This window comes from Clarias gariepinus, chromosome 9, assembly GCF_024256425.1.
Source record: "Clarias gariepinus isolate MV-2021 ecotype Netherlands chromosome 9, CGAR_prim_01v2, whole genome shotgun sequence".
Lineage (NCBI taxonomy): Eukaryota > Metazoa > Chordata > Actinopteri > Siluriformes > Clariidae > Clarias > Clarias gariepinus.
Genome location: NC_071108.1, coordinates 11,903,725 through 11,920,183, shown reverse-complemented (window position 1 = coordinate 11,920,183; position 16,459 = coordinate 11,903,725). Strand labels below are relative to the sequence as shown.

General features: G+C 37.0%; 1 protein-coding gene across 2 annotated transcripts; it reads right to left on the bottom strand.

Moving 5' to 3' along the window:
- Positions 1-660: 660 nt before the first annotated feature.
- Positions 661-14,665, bottom strand: rap1aa (RAP1A, member of RAS oncogene family a). 2 transcript variants are annotated; one of them, XM_053503708.1, is made up of 9 exons: positions 14,528-14,556; positions 10,262-10,371; positions 7,890-7,977; positions 7,616-7,684; positions 7,332-7,388; positions 6,939-7,079; positions 5,226-5,369; positions 3,610-3,740; positions 661-1,477 (listed from the first exon to the last, which is right to left on the bottom strand). In XM_053503708.1, the coding sequence occupies exons 3-8, from the start codon at positions 7,944-7,946 to the stop codon at positions 3,651-3,653; spliced, it is 558 nt and encodes a 185-aa protein (XP_053359683.1). In that variant the 5' UTR covers positions 7,947-7,977; positions 10,262-10,371; positions 14,528-14,556; the 3' UTR covers positions 661-1,477; positions 3,610-3,650. The 2 variants fall into 2 exon arrangements, with proteins under 2 accessions (XP_053359683.1, XP_053359682.1); XM_053503707.1 differs by lacking the exon at positions 10,262-10,371 and having other exon boundaries at positions 14,528-14,665.
- Between the last annotated feature and the right edge of the window lie 1,794 nt (positions 14,666-16,459).

The following is a 16,459-nucleotide window of genomic DNA, read 5'->3' as shown; positions in this document are numbered from 1 at the left end:
TTTCATGTATGAAAGTATATGTGGTCAATTTGGGCAATAAAGCAGTAAATGAACCTCATGAGATCCATAAAAATTAATTCCAGAGAGAAAATAGCAGTCATCAAATTGCTCTTCAAATGTTACAGTCTCCTGGCAAAATCACGATTAAACTATTAGCAAGACAATGCATTTTCTTTAAGCACATCAGACTTGGTGCAATTACACTGTTAGGAGAGCAACACCGGTGATTTGCTTCCCTCTAGTGAAAAAAACAATTAAAGCACTGCTGTGGAACATTTTCTAAGAAAGCTTAACAAATCTAGCAAATTTGTGTAACTGTCATTTATATGAAATACATTTATTTAAAATCAACATAAAATAGCATAAGTGATCAAGTAAGCCAAAAAGAAAAATATTATAATAAAATTAAAATTATGACTGACAACATAAAGTAAATCAAGAAGAAAATCTTTAAATTAAATGTCTGAAAATATTCTCTTTCTTCTATATAGTTATTTGGTTTATGACAATGCAGAGCTAATCACAGATTATTCATTACAGACAGAGAAGTCAACAATGTTATAAACCCATTTTCATTATTCTCCTATACAGCCACAAAATAGATCATTGAGAGCCAAGGGAGGGAAAAAAAGGTCAAACAAAATACAACACACCAGAAACTTAATGAAAATGTACTAAAATTTAATCGTTCATAAAAGCTGAAAAATTACCACTTTGAGCATGACAGGACAACATGAGAAATTAGAGTTGTTTTTAGTACAATATATATTTTTCAGCATGAGACAAAGAAACCCATTTGTTATTTCTGCCCATCTATTAATAAAAGAACCATTTTCCACAATCGCTTTATGCAGAAAATGGAATTTATCATAAATTATGTGAAATATGGAAAATATTGAGCTCAACTATAAAACAAAGTAATTCAGGCAAAAACCTTAGGTGATGAGCTGGTCCGGCTGAATAGGGAGAAGTGTGTATAACCCCAGATGTAACTGGAGTGTAAACTACGTAGCAAGAAGCGGGAGGCTTGGTCATAAAGATGGTGATGAAACAAAAGAAAAGGCTAGTATATTATGATTAAACTTCTGCAAACATTAATATGATTATTTTAATGTGGTCATGCCTCTGAAAGGTATTAATGAACAGCATGTCACAATCATCCCCCTAATGAATCCACAAGAGTCTGGTTTCTATAGTCCGTCTTTAAAAATGGCAATTGCAAAAAACTGTAAGAGCTCAAGAAAGACAATTTAATTTGTGTTTTATCGCGTATCATGTCAGGGGGTGTTTTTTTTTTTCTTGGAAGGAAAAGCAGAAAATGTTGAAAAGGTAAGAAGGTAAACTTCTTTTCATTCCTTTCCTTAAGCTGAGAAGTGAGTCTTAATCACATTCTGCCTTTGCCTACATTGGTTTCCAATAACTACTGAATGGGGCTGGAATGCTGGCCAGTAGGGCAACAGGTCTTCATCTCAGCATTCTAGAAAACAAATGCAGAAAAATAATCATGGGTGACTAATTTTCTATTACAAAAAAAAACAAAAAACTAATAATTAATTATCAAATAAATAAATAGGTCATAATTCCAGTTCAGTCTACAAGGCCATGCAAATTTTGCTACGTTTAATTTGCATTCGTAATGGATTCTAAAAGGATTTTCAGTCTGTCCGTACCTAAAAAGCTTTTTCAAAATGCTGGACAGATAAGTTAGTGCGCTTGTTATCACCAGCAGGAGGCGATGTAGCTGAGCACCTATGCGTTCAGGGGTGCTATCTACAGGGTGGGCCATTTATATGGATACACCTTAATAAAATGGGAATAGTTGATATACTAATGTGCCAAAAACAGGAAGTTAATATGTGAGGGGGAAAACTTTTCAAGATGGGTGGTAACCATGGTGGCCATTTTGAAGTCGGCCATTTTGTTTTTTCAATAGGAAGAGGGTCATGTGACACATCAAACTTATTGGGAATTTCACAAGAAAAACAATGGTGTGCTTGGTTTTAACGTAACTTTATTCACTTTATTGAGTTATTTACAAGTTTCTCTTTGTTTACAGCCATTGACATGTCGCAGAGGTTAACAAGTGAGGAGCGGATAGAAATTGTGTTGATGTCTGGTGAACGCATTAACCGGGTCATTACAGCAGATTTCAATGCAAAACACCCTACGAGACCACCCATCTTTCATGCTACAGTTAGCAAACTGCTTGCTAAGTTTCATGAAATTGGTTCAGTGTTGGATTTGCCAAAATGTGGACGCATGAAAACAGTCACTAATGAAAAACCATCAGTGGCTGTCCTAGCTTTATTCAGCAAGAGCCCGCAGCGTAGCACTCGCCGCATGTCAATGGAGAGTGGCATTAGTTGAACATTCCTTCGGTGGATATTAGCTACTCACAAATGGCATCCTTACAAACTCCAGCTACTGCAGCAACTCAACGAGGATGACCCAGATCAGCGCACTGAATTTGCAGAATGGGCAAAACAAAAATTGGAACAGGACCCTCTGATTTTGTTCAGTGATAAGGCAAACTTTTATGTGAATGATTAACAAACAAAACCACCGCTATTGGACACTAACCCACATTGGATAGATCCCTCCAAGACTGTTGGAACAAAAAAAATTGATGGTATGGTGTGGTATATGGGGTACAAAGATAGTGGGGCCATTCTTCATCAATGGAAACCTCAAGGCCACTGGATGTGCAAAATTGCTACATGATGATGTGTTTCCCTCTTTATGCACTGAAGCTGGCACGTTCCCCGAGTTTTTCCAGCAAGATGGCGCACCACCAGATTATGGGTGTCCGGTCCGAGCATTCCTAAATGAACAGTTTCCTGGAAAGTGGATTGGTCGTCGTGGGCCCCCAAAGTCTCCCGATCTGACCCCCTTCGACTTTTATCTTTGGGGTCATCTAAAGGCAATTGTCTATGCTGTGAAGATACAGGATGTGCAGCACCTGAAACTACGGATACTGAAAGCCTGCTCTAGCATTTCTCCTGCGGTGTTGCTATCAGTGTGTGAAGAGTGGGAAAAGGGGGTTGCATTGCCAATCCAACACAATGGGCAGCACATTGAACACATTTTATAAGTGTTCAGAAACTTGTAAATAACTCATGAAACTAAGTTACGTTAAAACCAAGCACACCATTGTTTTTCTCGTAAAATTCCCAATATGTTTGATGTATCACATCACCCTCTTCCTATCGAAAAAACAAAAGTTGGAGCCAAAATGGCAGACTTTAAAATGGCCACCATGGTCACCACCCTTCTTGAAAAGTTTTCCCCCTCACATATACTAATGTGCCACAAACACGAAGTAAATTACACCAACCATTCCAATTTTATTAAGGTGTATCCATATAAATGGCCCACCCTGTATATTAAAGCTTTCTGAAATTTCTACGTTCACCAAAAATCCAATGAATACAAGGAGTACTCGGGAAGCTTGCTTTATTTAAAATGCACAAAATTAATATTGTCAATTATTAATAAGTAATAATTATTTAGTTAGTTTTAATATTAAAATGGCATAGTCTGAAATTCTATCCAACATTTTCCTAAAGAGCTGTTACTACCTCCATTCTGAAATAAAACTGCATTCGTTACCTGGCTCAGAACTGCTGCTGGGGAGAGTGTTTATGTGCATTTTAGAGCAGTGTGCAATTAGACTTCTTTTTGTCTTTCTTCTTTTCCACCGGCGTTTTTCTATTGATCTGTCTGACCAGGTCGTAAAAGATCTGACACACAAACAGACAAATACAATATTTAACAGTAACAAGTAAAGAGGATGAATAGTAAATAAGACTGGATATTCAGCAACAAACTAAGCCGAAACTTAAACATTCCTGAGGTCCGTTCTTCGTACGTCGCTTGACACATCCGAGATGAATTGACACATCTCAGATGAGATCATCGTGCTAATTACGATCCGGCTAAGTCGGTTCTTTGAGCTCACCTGTAGTTGATGATTAGTATAGCTGGACTGAGTTGTCTAGGATTATTGCGCGCTCGTGCGTTGGTTTAAAAGGCGATATGCATCGACAGTAGAAACACTGATCACAAGCCCTCCGATTGGTTGACGAAATGGAAAAAGAGCGGCTCAATTTTTTTTATAACACGTGTTATGCGCTAAAATGCCCCCCTGCCATGGATTGCCCCCCCTACATAATCGCTATTAAATATTATATTAGAACATAAATTCATAGGTTAATGGTTTACAAATTACAAATTACATGAGACAATAAAATAAAATAAGCAATATGAAAATAAATATGTTGTATATGAAAAAATAGAAATATTATGTATACTTTTATATTGTTTATTTTATAATAAAATTAGTTTCGTCCAATTTATCATTATAAAATATTATTTTTTAATATATATATATATATAAATATTTATTAGCATATTTTTATGACAAACCCCTGAAAAATAAATGTTACAAAATAAACATTATACAAGAGTTTGTAATAATGGTCTCGACGGCTGTCTCATGCCTAGGGTTTATTATAAAAGTAATATCATATTTGATAATACAAAACCTATGAATTTATGTTCATATATAATATTTGATAGCGATTGTGTGTGTGTGTGTGTGTGTGTGTGTGAGTGAGTGGGGGGGGAGTCCATGGCAGGGGGCATATACTTTTTTTTTTCCACGTAAGGCAGGCATGCTTTTTAACCAATCAGATGTGACCTCGCCATTTCAACCAATCATAACCTGGCAGGAGCGCAGGCTAAATCCTGTTTACATGAAATAAACCTGCTCCCGAGCAGGTTCAAGCTTACGGATATGTTGCTATGACAACAAATGCTAGAAGCGCATCGAAGAACGAAACAATCCAAGATCAGGACAAATCCAAAACAATCAAATCCAGCTAACTGAGTTAGCGACGTACGAAGAACGGACCTCTGGTTTCTGAATCTCACACACACACACACACACACACACACACGATCAGTCGCAGAGTATGACAAAAATGACCATTACAAATGATGCAATCACATACTGGTAGAGATTCTCACTAGGACTAATTTTCATCCTACAACCCAGAATAATCCGGGCATGATATTTAATTTTTACGTAGAAATTTAACCATTAGAAAATATATATATATATATATATATATTATAATAACAGAATTATGATTTTTTTTTTCCCTTTTGGCAAGTTAACACAGACAAACAGGAATCTATTGACGCAACAAATTTGACAAACCTACCTCGTTGACATTGATCTTTGATTTGGCGGAGGATTCTAGGAAGGCACAGTTATTCCACTGCCGAGCAAGATTCTGACCTTGCTCTTTCCCTACAACTCTCTCATCCTCAAGGTCACATTTATTCCCCACCAGAATCATCGGCACCTACAGACACAGAGAGAGGTAAGCCAACAAATGAATCTTTGTTCAAAAATTTATTCGTCACAATCAGTGGCAAGATTCATTCATTCTTATTATAAAGCTATTAAAGGAAACGGAGAAATCAAATGCTCAAGACACATGGTATGAGTAGCAAAATTATTTGAGTGTAAGGACAAATTAGAACTGATTAAAATCCTAAAAACTAAAACAGCAATTATGTTTTTTCAAATCATTGTTGAAAAACATAGTGACTTGTTAGAGTGATCTAAAAATAAGGAACATTAGGTTAAAATATAAAGGAGACCCCTAGTTTTTCAGGAACTAGGCCTTAAGACTCTATATATACAGTGGAACCTCGAATTACGAGTAACGTGGTTAACGAGTGTTTTGCAAGACGAGCAACAATTTTAAATAATTTTTTACTTGAAAAACGAGCATTGTCTTAGTTAACAAGCACCGAGTATCATGTTTCACGCATGCGCTTCTTGTTTTAACAACGAGCGTTACGTCATCACAAGTGAGCCAACGGTTTTTCTCTCTCTTGCAGCAGAATTGTAGGTAATCGTCTCTCCTGCTGGGTGAACACACACGCGCTGTGTGTGTGTGTGAGATGTGCGTGCGCGCACACACACACACACACACACACACACACATTAACGGAGAGACCGTTTTTAAAACCGTTTAAAAATTAGCAAGGAAAATCGCTAGTCACACTCGCGTGAGTGCATACTAACGGGATTACTACTGTAAAGTAAAACAACAACAACAAAAATTAAACAACTCCTCACCTTTGAAAACAGTCGCGACAGAGAAGAGTTTGTGTGTTTATTTGGCAACCTGAGAGAAGGGGAGCTGTAAAGCCGAGACCTATCGTCTCCCCTGCTGGGTCTTAGTGCCTGCAGTGTTTTTGCGTGCGCGTGTTTGTGTCTGTGTAAGGCAGAGAGTTTGTGTGTTTGTTTGGCAACCTGAGAGAAGGGGGCTGTTAACGTGAGCGAGCCCCCCTTCATCCCCCCTTCTCTCAGGTTGCCAAATAAACACACAAACTCCTCTCTGTCGCGATTGTTTTCAAAGGTGAGGAGCTGTTTAATTTGTTTTTTGTTGTTGTTGTTGTTGTTTTACTTACAGCAGTGATCCTGTTAGTATGCGCTCACGTGAGTATGACTAGGAATGTTCCTTGCTAATTTTTTAATGGTTTTAAAAACGGTCTATCCGTTAATGTGTGTGTGTGTGTGTGTGTGTGCACATTTTACACACATACACTCTGCATGCACAAACGAAAACCCTTATCTGTCGGGGTTTAATTTTACATTTTTTAAGGTAAAGTACAGGTTAATTTGTTTTATTTTTACTTTATATTTTGTATTAATTATATTTATGTATTTATTTTTTTGGGCTGTAGAACGAATAATTTAAGTTTCCATTATTTCCTATGGGAAAATTAAATTTGGTTTAAGAGTGTTTTGGAATACGAGCCCACTTCCGGAACGAATTAAGCTCGTAATCCGAGGTTCCACTGTATATATATTTTTTTTTAATAAATAAAATAAAAATTCATGCAGTAGAAATGCTCACATCTTCTGTGTCTTTGACTCTTAAGATCTGTTCTCTCAGGTCTTGAAGGTCATTAAAGGTTGACTGTGCTGTGATGGAGTAGACAAGAGCGAAGCCCTGTCCGTTCTTCATATACAGATCCCTCATCGCTGTAAATTGTTCCTATAACACATACGAATGAAACACTGATTAAGGACCTCAATCATGACAATAACAAATAAGCAGTCATACCAGAGTTTAGTGAAAAATAAACTCCATAACGAATTTTTTATTTTTTTTTGGTGAAAAAACAACAACAAACAAACAAAAAACAAAAACTAATTTTTAAACCTCCATTATCTATTAAATACATTCTATACATTGTGGTCTTAGGTTTTCTGTGTTGTAATGAGTAAAATTAAATACTGCACTTACTGTGCCTGCTGTGTCAAGAATTTCAAGCATACATTGTTGCCCATCCACTTCTACTTGCTAGAATGAAAGAGAGAACCAGAATAGATATAAATGCAAAAAATTAAAGAAGGCAAATGTAAGTGAACACCATGGCACAGAGATTGGTCAACCCCTTAAACATTTCCAGTGGGTCAGGCAAAGTCACAGGCAATTGATAAACGATTACTCTGATACTCAAATTGGTAAATTACTTAAGCTAATGTCTCCACAAATAAAATGTATACATTTTTAAAAGCATGTCTTACCTTCCTATATGAGTCTTCTATTGTGGGATCATATTTCTCCACAAATATTCCCTGAACAAATTGCACTGTCTGTAAAGAAAAAGAGAAGCAGTATTATCGTCCAGGATTTAGGAATTACACCATATGACTGCAGCTGTACACTGCAAATAAGTCAATATGTATTTTATGCAGTGACCTGACATAATTACAGTGTATTTTTAGTACTAGTTTGACAACAATTAGAAACATCATCTTCCTCATGCATGTATGGTTTGGAATATGGATTTGCTCTTACCAGTGCAGATTTCCCCACACCTCCCGAGCCCAAGACAACAAGCTTATATTCACGCATGGTGGCGTCCCTCAGCACACACCTCTACAGCCTGCCAACAGAGACAACAAACATCAGCACTTAAGCCAGTTCAGTGGTTCAGGAATCCAATTTGACTTGTATACACCACCACATCATGATACATTTGTCTACTTTCTCAATCATGGGGCAATCATTCATATTACCAATAAACGACTTATAAAAACAAAATAAAAATGGACTAAATCTTAGAAAATACTGTGGGTTGGCAAGCATGTAGTGAAAAGTAGACTGGCTAACAGAAAGTACTTGGAAATGTTAGAGGAAAGGGTCAAAAGGGAAGGTCTAATAGTTTCGGTCCCAGTTGCAGCTGACACAGAGTCAGCAAGTTTCAGACTACTATTTCAATCCGGCCTTCCTCTCCCTCTCTCACACTAAAGGCTCCATCTCCACTCGATTGTTTAAACAAAAATCTAGCTCAGACAGAACTAGGGACGGATACTTACTCTTATTCCTTTGCACTTGTGCCAGGCCCATAAAATCTATAAACATTTTTCCAAACTTTTTCCAAACCTCTGAGTAACCATTTTCAGTTAGCAAAATGTTCAGAAATGTGAATTTCCTTTTTCTACCTTAGTTTACTTTACTTAAATGAAATTATTGGTAATATATAGTCGCAGTATATGAGAGTGCCTTGCTCAACAAGTGCTAGTTAGAGCAATGCTAGTTCGATGACTTGCTTTGTGTTTTCTAAAAATCTTCCTACCGCTATTATGACAGAGAACAGGAATGAATCGATGACAAATTTAAGGCCACTCACTCGCTTACTCCCAGCCTTGGTCGCCCCCCCCCCCGACTCCATTTCATACTGAACAAACCATATAAGGACAGCAAACCTACACTCTCTCTCTCTCTCTTAAAATCATTTGACAGCACTCGCATTTACTACAGCACGCTACATCCTTAGTCATGCAAAACCTATATATATATATATATATATATATATATATATATATATATATATATATATATATAGGTTTTTAAAAGAAAATGCTACATAAACTAAATGCTAATCACGAGTTGTGCACAGAGTCATATTTATGGATTTAATGATGTTTGTGTAGACTGCACCTACTGCTACAAATAAGGCATCTTGATACAGAAAGAAATCGCTTGTGCTACACAAGGTTGAATCAACAAACCTAACCTCATCCCCCAAATATATCTAAATAAAGGTGTTCTATGGAAACTGCTCATTATGTACAGGCTAGCAGTGCCAACCGCACATACTTCATTAGCATTGCTAATGCACACCCCTGCATGCTAGAGAGATGGCAGAGTGGCACGAAGCAAGCATTGTCCTCCTTCACCAGCAAACAAATAAGCACTTGTATTAATGTGAATCTCTGTAAAACAAAATGCCCCCAATTTGCAGATTTATACAAGACACAAAATTAATCTGAAATGAATATGAGTATGAAAATGAAAATCACCACATCAGCAGTTAAAACATTGGTATATTCGTTTAGTTTCTAAATAAAAAAAAAAAAAAGGTTATGGACAGCACTGCTAAGAGAAAAGACAAAGTGTATTGGACAGCACTGCTAAGAGAAAAGACAACGTGTATTCCAACTGTGTGGAAATGAACAGACCTGAATAACACACAACGTTAACTGTCGGTTGCTGTTACAGCTCTGGCCCTGCTGGTGCTGTGGATTAGGTGGGAGCAGAGTTATGGAAAGTGTGAAACGGTCAGTGGATCCGAACATGCATGCGTGTTAGCAGCAACTCTGTGTTAAAGGCAGCAGTGTAGATAAGCTGGGTGTTTGATAGCTGGCAGCAACATAGTAGACCAGTAAACTGGAGGCTAATCGCTCTTTTGCTCTACTGATAAAAGACTAAAGGGGCTGCAAACAGCACTTGTTAAGCTGCTTTATCTTTCTCTCGCTCACACAGACATTGCCAGTTGGGTTTAAGGAAGCATTGTGGCTAAGGATTAAAGAAAGCACATGGAAAACATTTTTGGCTTTAAAGACAAAAGAAAAACAATCTAAAACACATGCGACTATTTTAAACTTTTTTTCAGGTTAGGGTAACTAAAATTAATTGCATCTAATCGATGGCACTTTCACTACAAAAAGAGACTACTGTTCAGATGTTTGAAAAATCTAATCTCTGATTACAGATTTTCGCACACAATGTGCGAAAATCGCATTCCTTCTCACACACAATGTGCTTCCACATATTCCTATGATCAATTCCCAAAATAATAATTGTGCATTTATTAATAATGTACAATGGGTCAGAACCACACTGTGGCTGCTTTAAAACCTACATACAACATCCATAACACTCACCACCACTGTGATCTTTGCCCGTTCAAACTTTAGTGTTTTCCTGCCCGAGAGGACTGAGCACACCCTATACAGCAGCCTGGGGAGTGTGCAGTGAAACGCAAACGTCCTGCCTAAACACACACACACACTTACTTTCAACATCTCACAGGATGTATGCAGGATACCTCAACTAAAACAAGTAACAGGAAAAGAAAGATCAACAGCAGCAAATTACTGTAACTTTATTTGACACTATCTGCAGTTAGTGATTGAATGTCACATATAGGTTGGTAAAGATAACTTAATTAGTATAATAACAATTAGTATACTTGTTATAAAAAATAAAAAATAAACCAAGTATTTGTGTGTATTAATACAAAAATGCATCCCATCGTATGTCCACATATGCACACAAGTCCTGCTCATGCATATCTGTAAGCCCACAGCAAATAGCTCACCACCTACAGAGACATTTCTGTATAGACCAAAAGAACCAGAACAAGAGATTACTGTTTCACACCTGCATTCATTAAATAACCCATATAATCCAGAAGCAGCCTTCATTCCAGTCCTAGGCTAGAATACCAAAATATAATTTACTGTAAAGTTACCTAGTCTGTTACTAATTATTTGTTTGTCAAATCACTGGCCTATTTGTTTTTTTGCCCCTATTTAAAAATATGCAGGTGCTAGTTTCATTGTTGATGCACAATATGTTTGGTGAGTTGTCAATGGGATGATGAACTTATTTTATAATGTTTATTAAGAAAAACGTTACAAAATTTTAAACTCAATCAGCATTTTAAAATTCTCCAATGCAAACCTAATCACATTATAATTTCACATGCATAAGACTTATCTTCAGCTGCACAATAAAGTATGTAATATCTGTAGTGCAAATACACAAACCCTTATAATTAACAGAAATGTTTTGACAAATTGAGACACTGGTTCTATCCAAATTCCCTTAAACAATCTGTTTTCAGGAAAGGTAAGATGTTTTTGTTCTGCAATGGAATCACACAACGCTATTTTTGTTGTTAATACTGTGCACTTTGGCAAAGGAGAGACAAATCTGAGGAAGTCAGGACTCAAAAGTCATAATTTTGTCAACACATTTGTTACATTAAAGATGCATTACTGTACCAGACTGAGCTAGACATTTCTACTGGATGTTCAATCATCTGCATTTTGTATTAACCGTCACATTTATACTAGCAAAATCCTAGGCAAAAATACCAGAAAACTGGAGAAAATCTTTAACTACATCAAGGTTCCAAGAATGCATGTGCCAATTTACCTAAAAGCAAACCAGGATTCATAATGTGCAATAAACAAAAATAAATAAATAAACAAAAACATTTGTCTTGCTCTTTGCATCAAAATCACTGACAAGCTAAGCAGGATGTACAATTAGTTGTCTGTTTTGCAAGTTAACATTAAACAAATGTTAAATACTTTTTATTTAAGACAACATGCATTTGGGTCACTATAAAAGAAGTTTCCCAAATTAGTTGGCTTATACATTTACAAGCAACTTGTATCCCTTATAAACCCTGATTCAAGGAAATGTCTAATACTAGGGATGAACAAAATCAATACCAAAAGTTTAACTGATTTATTTGTGGTATTTTACATGCCAAAACCTGACAACAAGTAAGAAATTACATCTCTGGCTTAAAACAGGTCTGTTTCATTTAAACAGAACCAGAATTTCTGACCTCTGAAACCAGTCAAACAGATACATTTCTTGTTTGCAATACGGTCACACTAGTTTAAACACAGATGTCATTTTCTAACATGCCCTTCAAAGTTTTAAAGAGAAACATATTCATAAAAAATAAAAATAAAAAACATGAATGATTTATCAGAAACATCAGGGTAATAAACTGGAACAAGCTGTATGATACCAAACTACCAATAATGAGTTTAACTGCTTTTTTTTTTTTTTTTTACTTATTATTCATTTGCTAAATACTTTGAAAGCAAGACTTTTGAGGTTGAAGACCTGAAACTCTCTTTCTATAACATCATAAAAAATGCTCATCAGATGCATCAAAGATAGAAGCAAAGTATAAATGTAAGTGGAAAAAAAATCAGATAAATCATGACGATTTAAAAACATACATCCAAACAAAAACCCCGTCCCCAATAGACAAGTTGTAGCACAAGAATCTTGTACTGCTCTGTTTAAAGAAATCATCAGCTAGCTCTATATTAAACCAGGTTACCTCATGTTACAATCCTGTAATGAACAGTTGAAGGGTGTTAGTGAATCATAGAGGCCACTGTCAGGATCATCTGTTCGGCCGTCCGTGAAACCAGTAAACATTATGAAATGCCACTGTGAGAGGTTGCTAAAGGCTCGAGAGCCTTCCTGGTATTTACACACTAGTAAGCCGATATGGTCCAACAAACACTCAAGCAGCATTAGACATTTTCAACAATATAGCAACCACAATATGCAACATGTATTAAAGGATAGAGGACACAAGTGGAACCACCTGGATTAAAAACAAAAATATTAATAAGGAGTCTGGTGAATCTTCAATAGCTTGGCAATTTAGTCAGTCTTGGTTTAATCTTTGTTAGCAAACCCAAACCATAATTAGCAGCTTGACAGTCACCACCCATGACTAGATGTGTGTGACTTGATACAAACTTCTAGTTGTGTGCAACTTCCTCAAAAACAAACAAGCATTTATAAACTTGAGTTCCATTTTAAGTGAATACATTTAGATAAATGTAGGGCAGAGGGTTGGTCAGAAATAATTTTACAATGATTAGACAAAACGCTTGTTTTGCAATTGTATTAAAAAACTATCCACTAATGAAAACCAAAAAAAAAGTGCTTTCAATTCAATTAAACCAGTTTTATTTATATAGTGTTTTTAACAATGGTCATTGTCGAGAAGCAGCTTTACAAAATTAATGTTGACCCTAAATCTAACAAAACTAAAAAAAAAAGAAAAAAAACTGTTTAAGTTTAAAGCAAACTTAAATGCTTATTCTTTGTACGCAAGGTGATGTGTCCAAAAAAAAAACTCACATGGGCATTCCTATCTTTCACATGCCCTCACAGTGATTCTTCTTTTTACAAATCAGACAGTTTTACTTCTGCAAATTTTCTAAGCATTCATAGCACTACACAATAGTTAGGATTTCATTATCAGCCCACAAAATCTTGGTTTGCGAATTCTCCAACTTCCCCATGTACAAAAAAAAATATTCATACTTCCACAATGTGGAAGAGATGGCTAAAATAAAGTCATATAGAACTTTATACAAAAATGAGTATACTGTATATTTTAAGGTTTGTCAGTGCTATCTTTAAAAATGTATAATCTGTCACTGCTAAATCTTTTACAGGGCAAGTCTTAAGACATATTGTAACAGACTGGCTTTAATAATAATAATAATAGATTCATTACACACCGTGAGAAACGCCCATCAGAGCATCAGTGCCAGTTTTAGAGAAACTCATACCAAAACTTCTATGCATGTGTGCAAATCACTTACTGGTGAGTTAAAAAAAGAGCATTAAACACTTGTATGTAAATTACTGGTATAAGATTAACTGTCTGCTGTAACTGTAGCAGGGCTAAACCATAGAGAGCAACAAAAAACACAGCACATAACTAACAGGACTGGGTGACAAACACGTCTCAGAGAAGTGACAATTAATATGAATCCCCATTCCAAAACATTAACGTTACGTGCTTAAAGGCTGTATCCAAAAACCTTAAAGAAGTTTTTTTTTTTTGCTAGGTTAGCTGACTGGCTAACGCTGAACTCAGTAAGGACAGCTAACTAACAACTAGCTAGCTAACTTAGCTAGAGAACACACATCTAGCTGTCCGACTGGTAGCCCAAGTTTGGGTTTCCTTCAGCTGCTAAACCCTTTGGACCACAATACACAAGATACGTCACTGAAGACCACACAGAAAGTTGGAGCTAAATGTGTAGCAACATCTCATCTTCCGCCGCCATGTTTGAGCGAACGCCTGCTAACTCCGACCAGCGCTAGCTAGCTAACCAAATACTCTGGTGTGTTTAAACGGGTCTAGCGACGCCTGCTAGCTACTTTAGCTCACTAGCTAGGCGCCGGCCGCGCGCCCTAGTAACACAGTATTCCGTTTGTTTGTTGTTGTTGTTTTTTTAAAGCTTTTTATATTCACTCGAAACAGTGCTACTGTGATAGTTGTTTGAACGTAAAGCACTGTCTCGGGACACACGCGTACATACAACTAAGTTTGATGAAGAGATAAAGTTAGCAGAGGAACTCACCGTGCGTTGTTTCTCGCCGCTCCGCCTGGCGCTGAGAGCAGCGACTCCGGGCTCGCGCCTGTAAACGTCATTCTCCTGATCCCACAGCGTCCTTAAAAGGGCAACGGCGTCGACGCTCTGACCCGAGCAGCAAACACGGCATCGCTCTCGGGTTTAAACAAAACTGTGAAGGCATGTGTGCACTTAGCCAATAGTTTATACACCCAACTTCTGTGCGTCCTCATTCACTGCTTATTTTATGGTTTTGGTATAATCTGTTGATATATATACACTTAGTATACAAAAAAAATCCACCATGTATTTATTTTGGAATATTTCTATACCTGTAACCAGAGGTTTAACAAAAGAGTGTCCAAGTTAGAACTGAAGACCTCAGTTGCACACTATTCATTAATTAATTCATTGAACTATTGTACTGCTTATCTTATACAGGGTTGCATGAAACCTGCAGCCTATCCCAAGGGAACTTTAGGCACAAGACAGGACACCCTGAAAAGGGCTTACATGCACACACCACACACTCATTCACACACTATGGGCAATTTGCGAACACCAATTATCCTAATCTGCATGTCCTTGGAACCAAGCACACAGGCCCAGAGCATAAATCGAACCCACAATCCTGGAGGTGCAAGGCCACAGTGCTAACCACAAAGCCAACGTGCTGCCTCATGTTGCCGCCTAGTATGGGATGAAATGTTAATGTACATCCATAGAAAATGACACAATAACCATGTGACATGGCCAAGCAATTCTAAATGAAAATCGTGGTTTAAACTTTTTTTTCCATTCGACTGGTAGTGGTAAGATTTTCACTTAGATTTTCACCTTCTGTCCAGACTCCTCACATGATATCACAATGTTGAAGGTCCAGCAATTTCCTTGTCTGCCACATTAAGTGGTATCCTAATTTCCAACCTAAATAATATCATTCTGCTGGTCAACCTTCATCTTACCAAAACAGTGTGATAGTGAGAACTGAATAGTGTTTGAGGCCTCTAAATATGAACGTATGGATTTTATATATTAACATTATATCAGGCCTTACTTTAAAAAAAGCAGAGTAGTATCTTAAAGGCTTGATAACTTCACCGATATACTGTAACATTTTTTTTCGAACACAGTTTTGTCTTTGTATACAAGGAAAACCCCACCCTAAAACACATTAATATGTTTATATTGAACTGTTTGTGCAGGGTGTAGCCAGGAGTTTTACAAAGGGATGGGTAGGTTAGATCAAAAGACTTTACTGGGGTGGCAATATATGATGGGGAAGAATTAAAGGTACATACGTGAAATAAGTTTGTCATCAACCAAGTTATAAAAAGTCATAGCTAACATAAGATTAGACTATGTAGTGTTATGTTATCTTATAAAGTTTTCAAGCTACAGCACTGCATGAAAAGAGGTATATCTGTACTAGGAAACTCCTGTATACACCACTGATTTTAATGGTACCACTGTACCACTGAGCGTATACATCAAATTCCACTAAGCTAGGATACTTCCGGATTGATACCATGGAAGGTTTCCATGCTGAGGAAACCTTCCATGGTACAGCCATTTGTTGCCTTACAAATAATCCACTTAAGGATTTTGTCAGGAGACATTCACACCTCAAGCTCCATTTGCATTTTACACCTTTGCCCAACTCTGCTCTTCCCTACAGTTAAAAAAAAAAAAAATTTTCCCAAAACCCTGACATCTATTGGGACATTTTTATTTAGCCCAACCCAAGAGAGGGTGCTCGCTGCAGAGCCAGGGGTAGCTCAGTGGTTAAGGCATTGGACTACGGTTCAAAAGATCCCAGGTTCAAACCCCTCAACCACTGTTGGGCCCTTGAGCAAGGCCCTTAACCCTTAACTGCTCAGATGTGTAATGAGATAAAAATGTCAGTTGCTTTGGATAAGAGCGTCTGTCAAATGCCTAAAT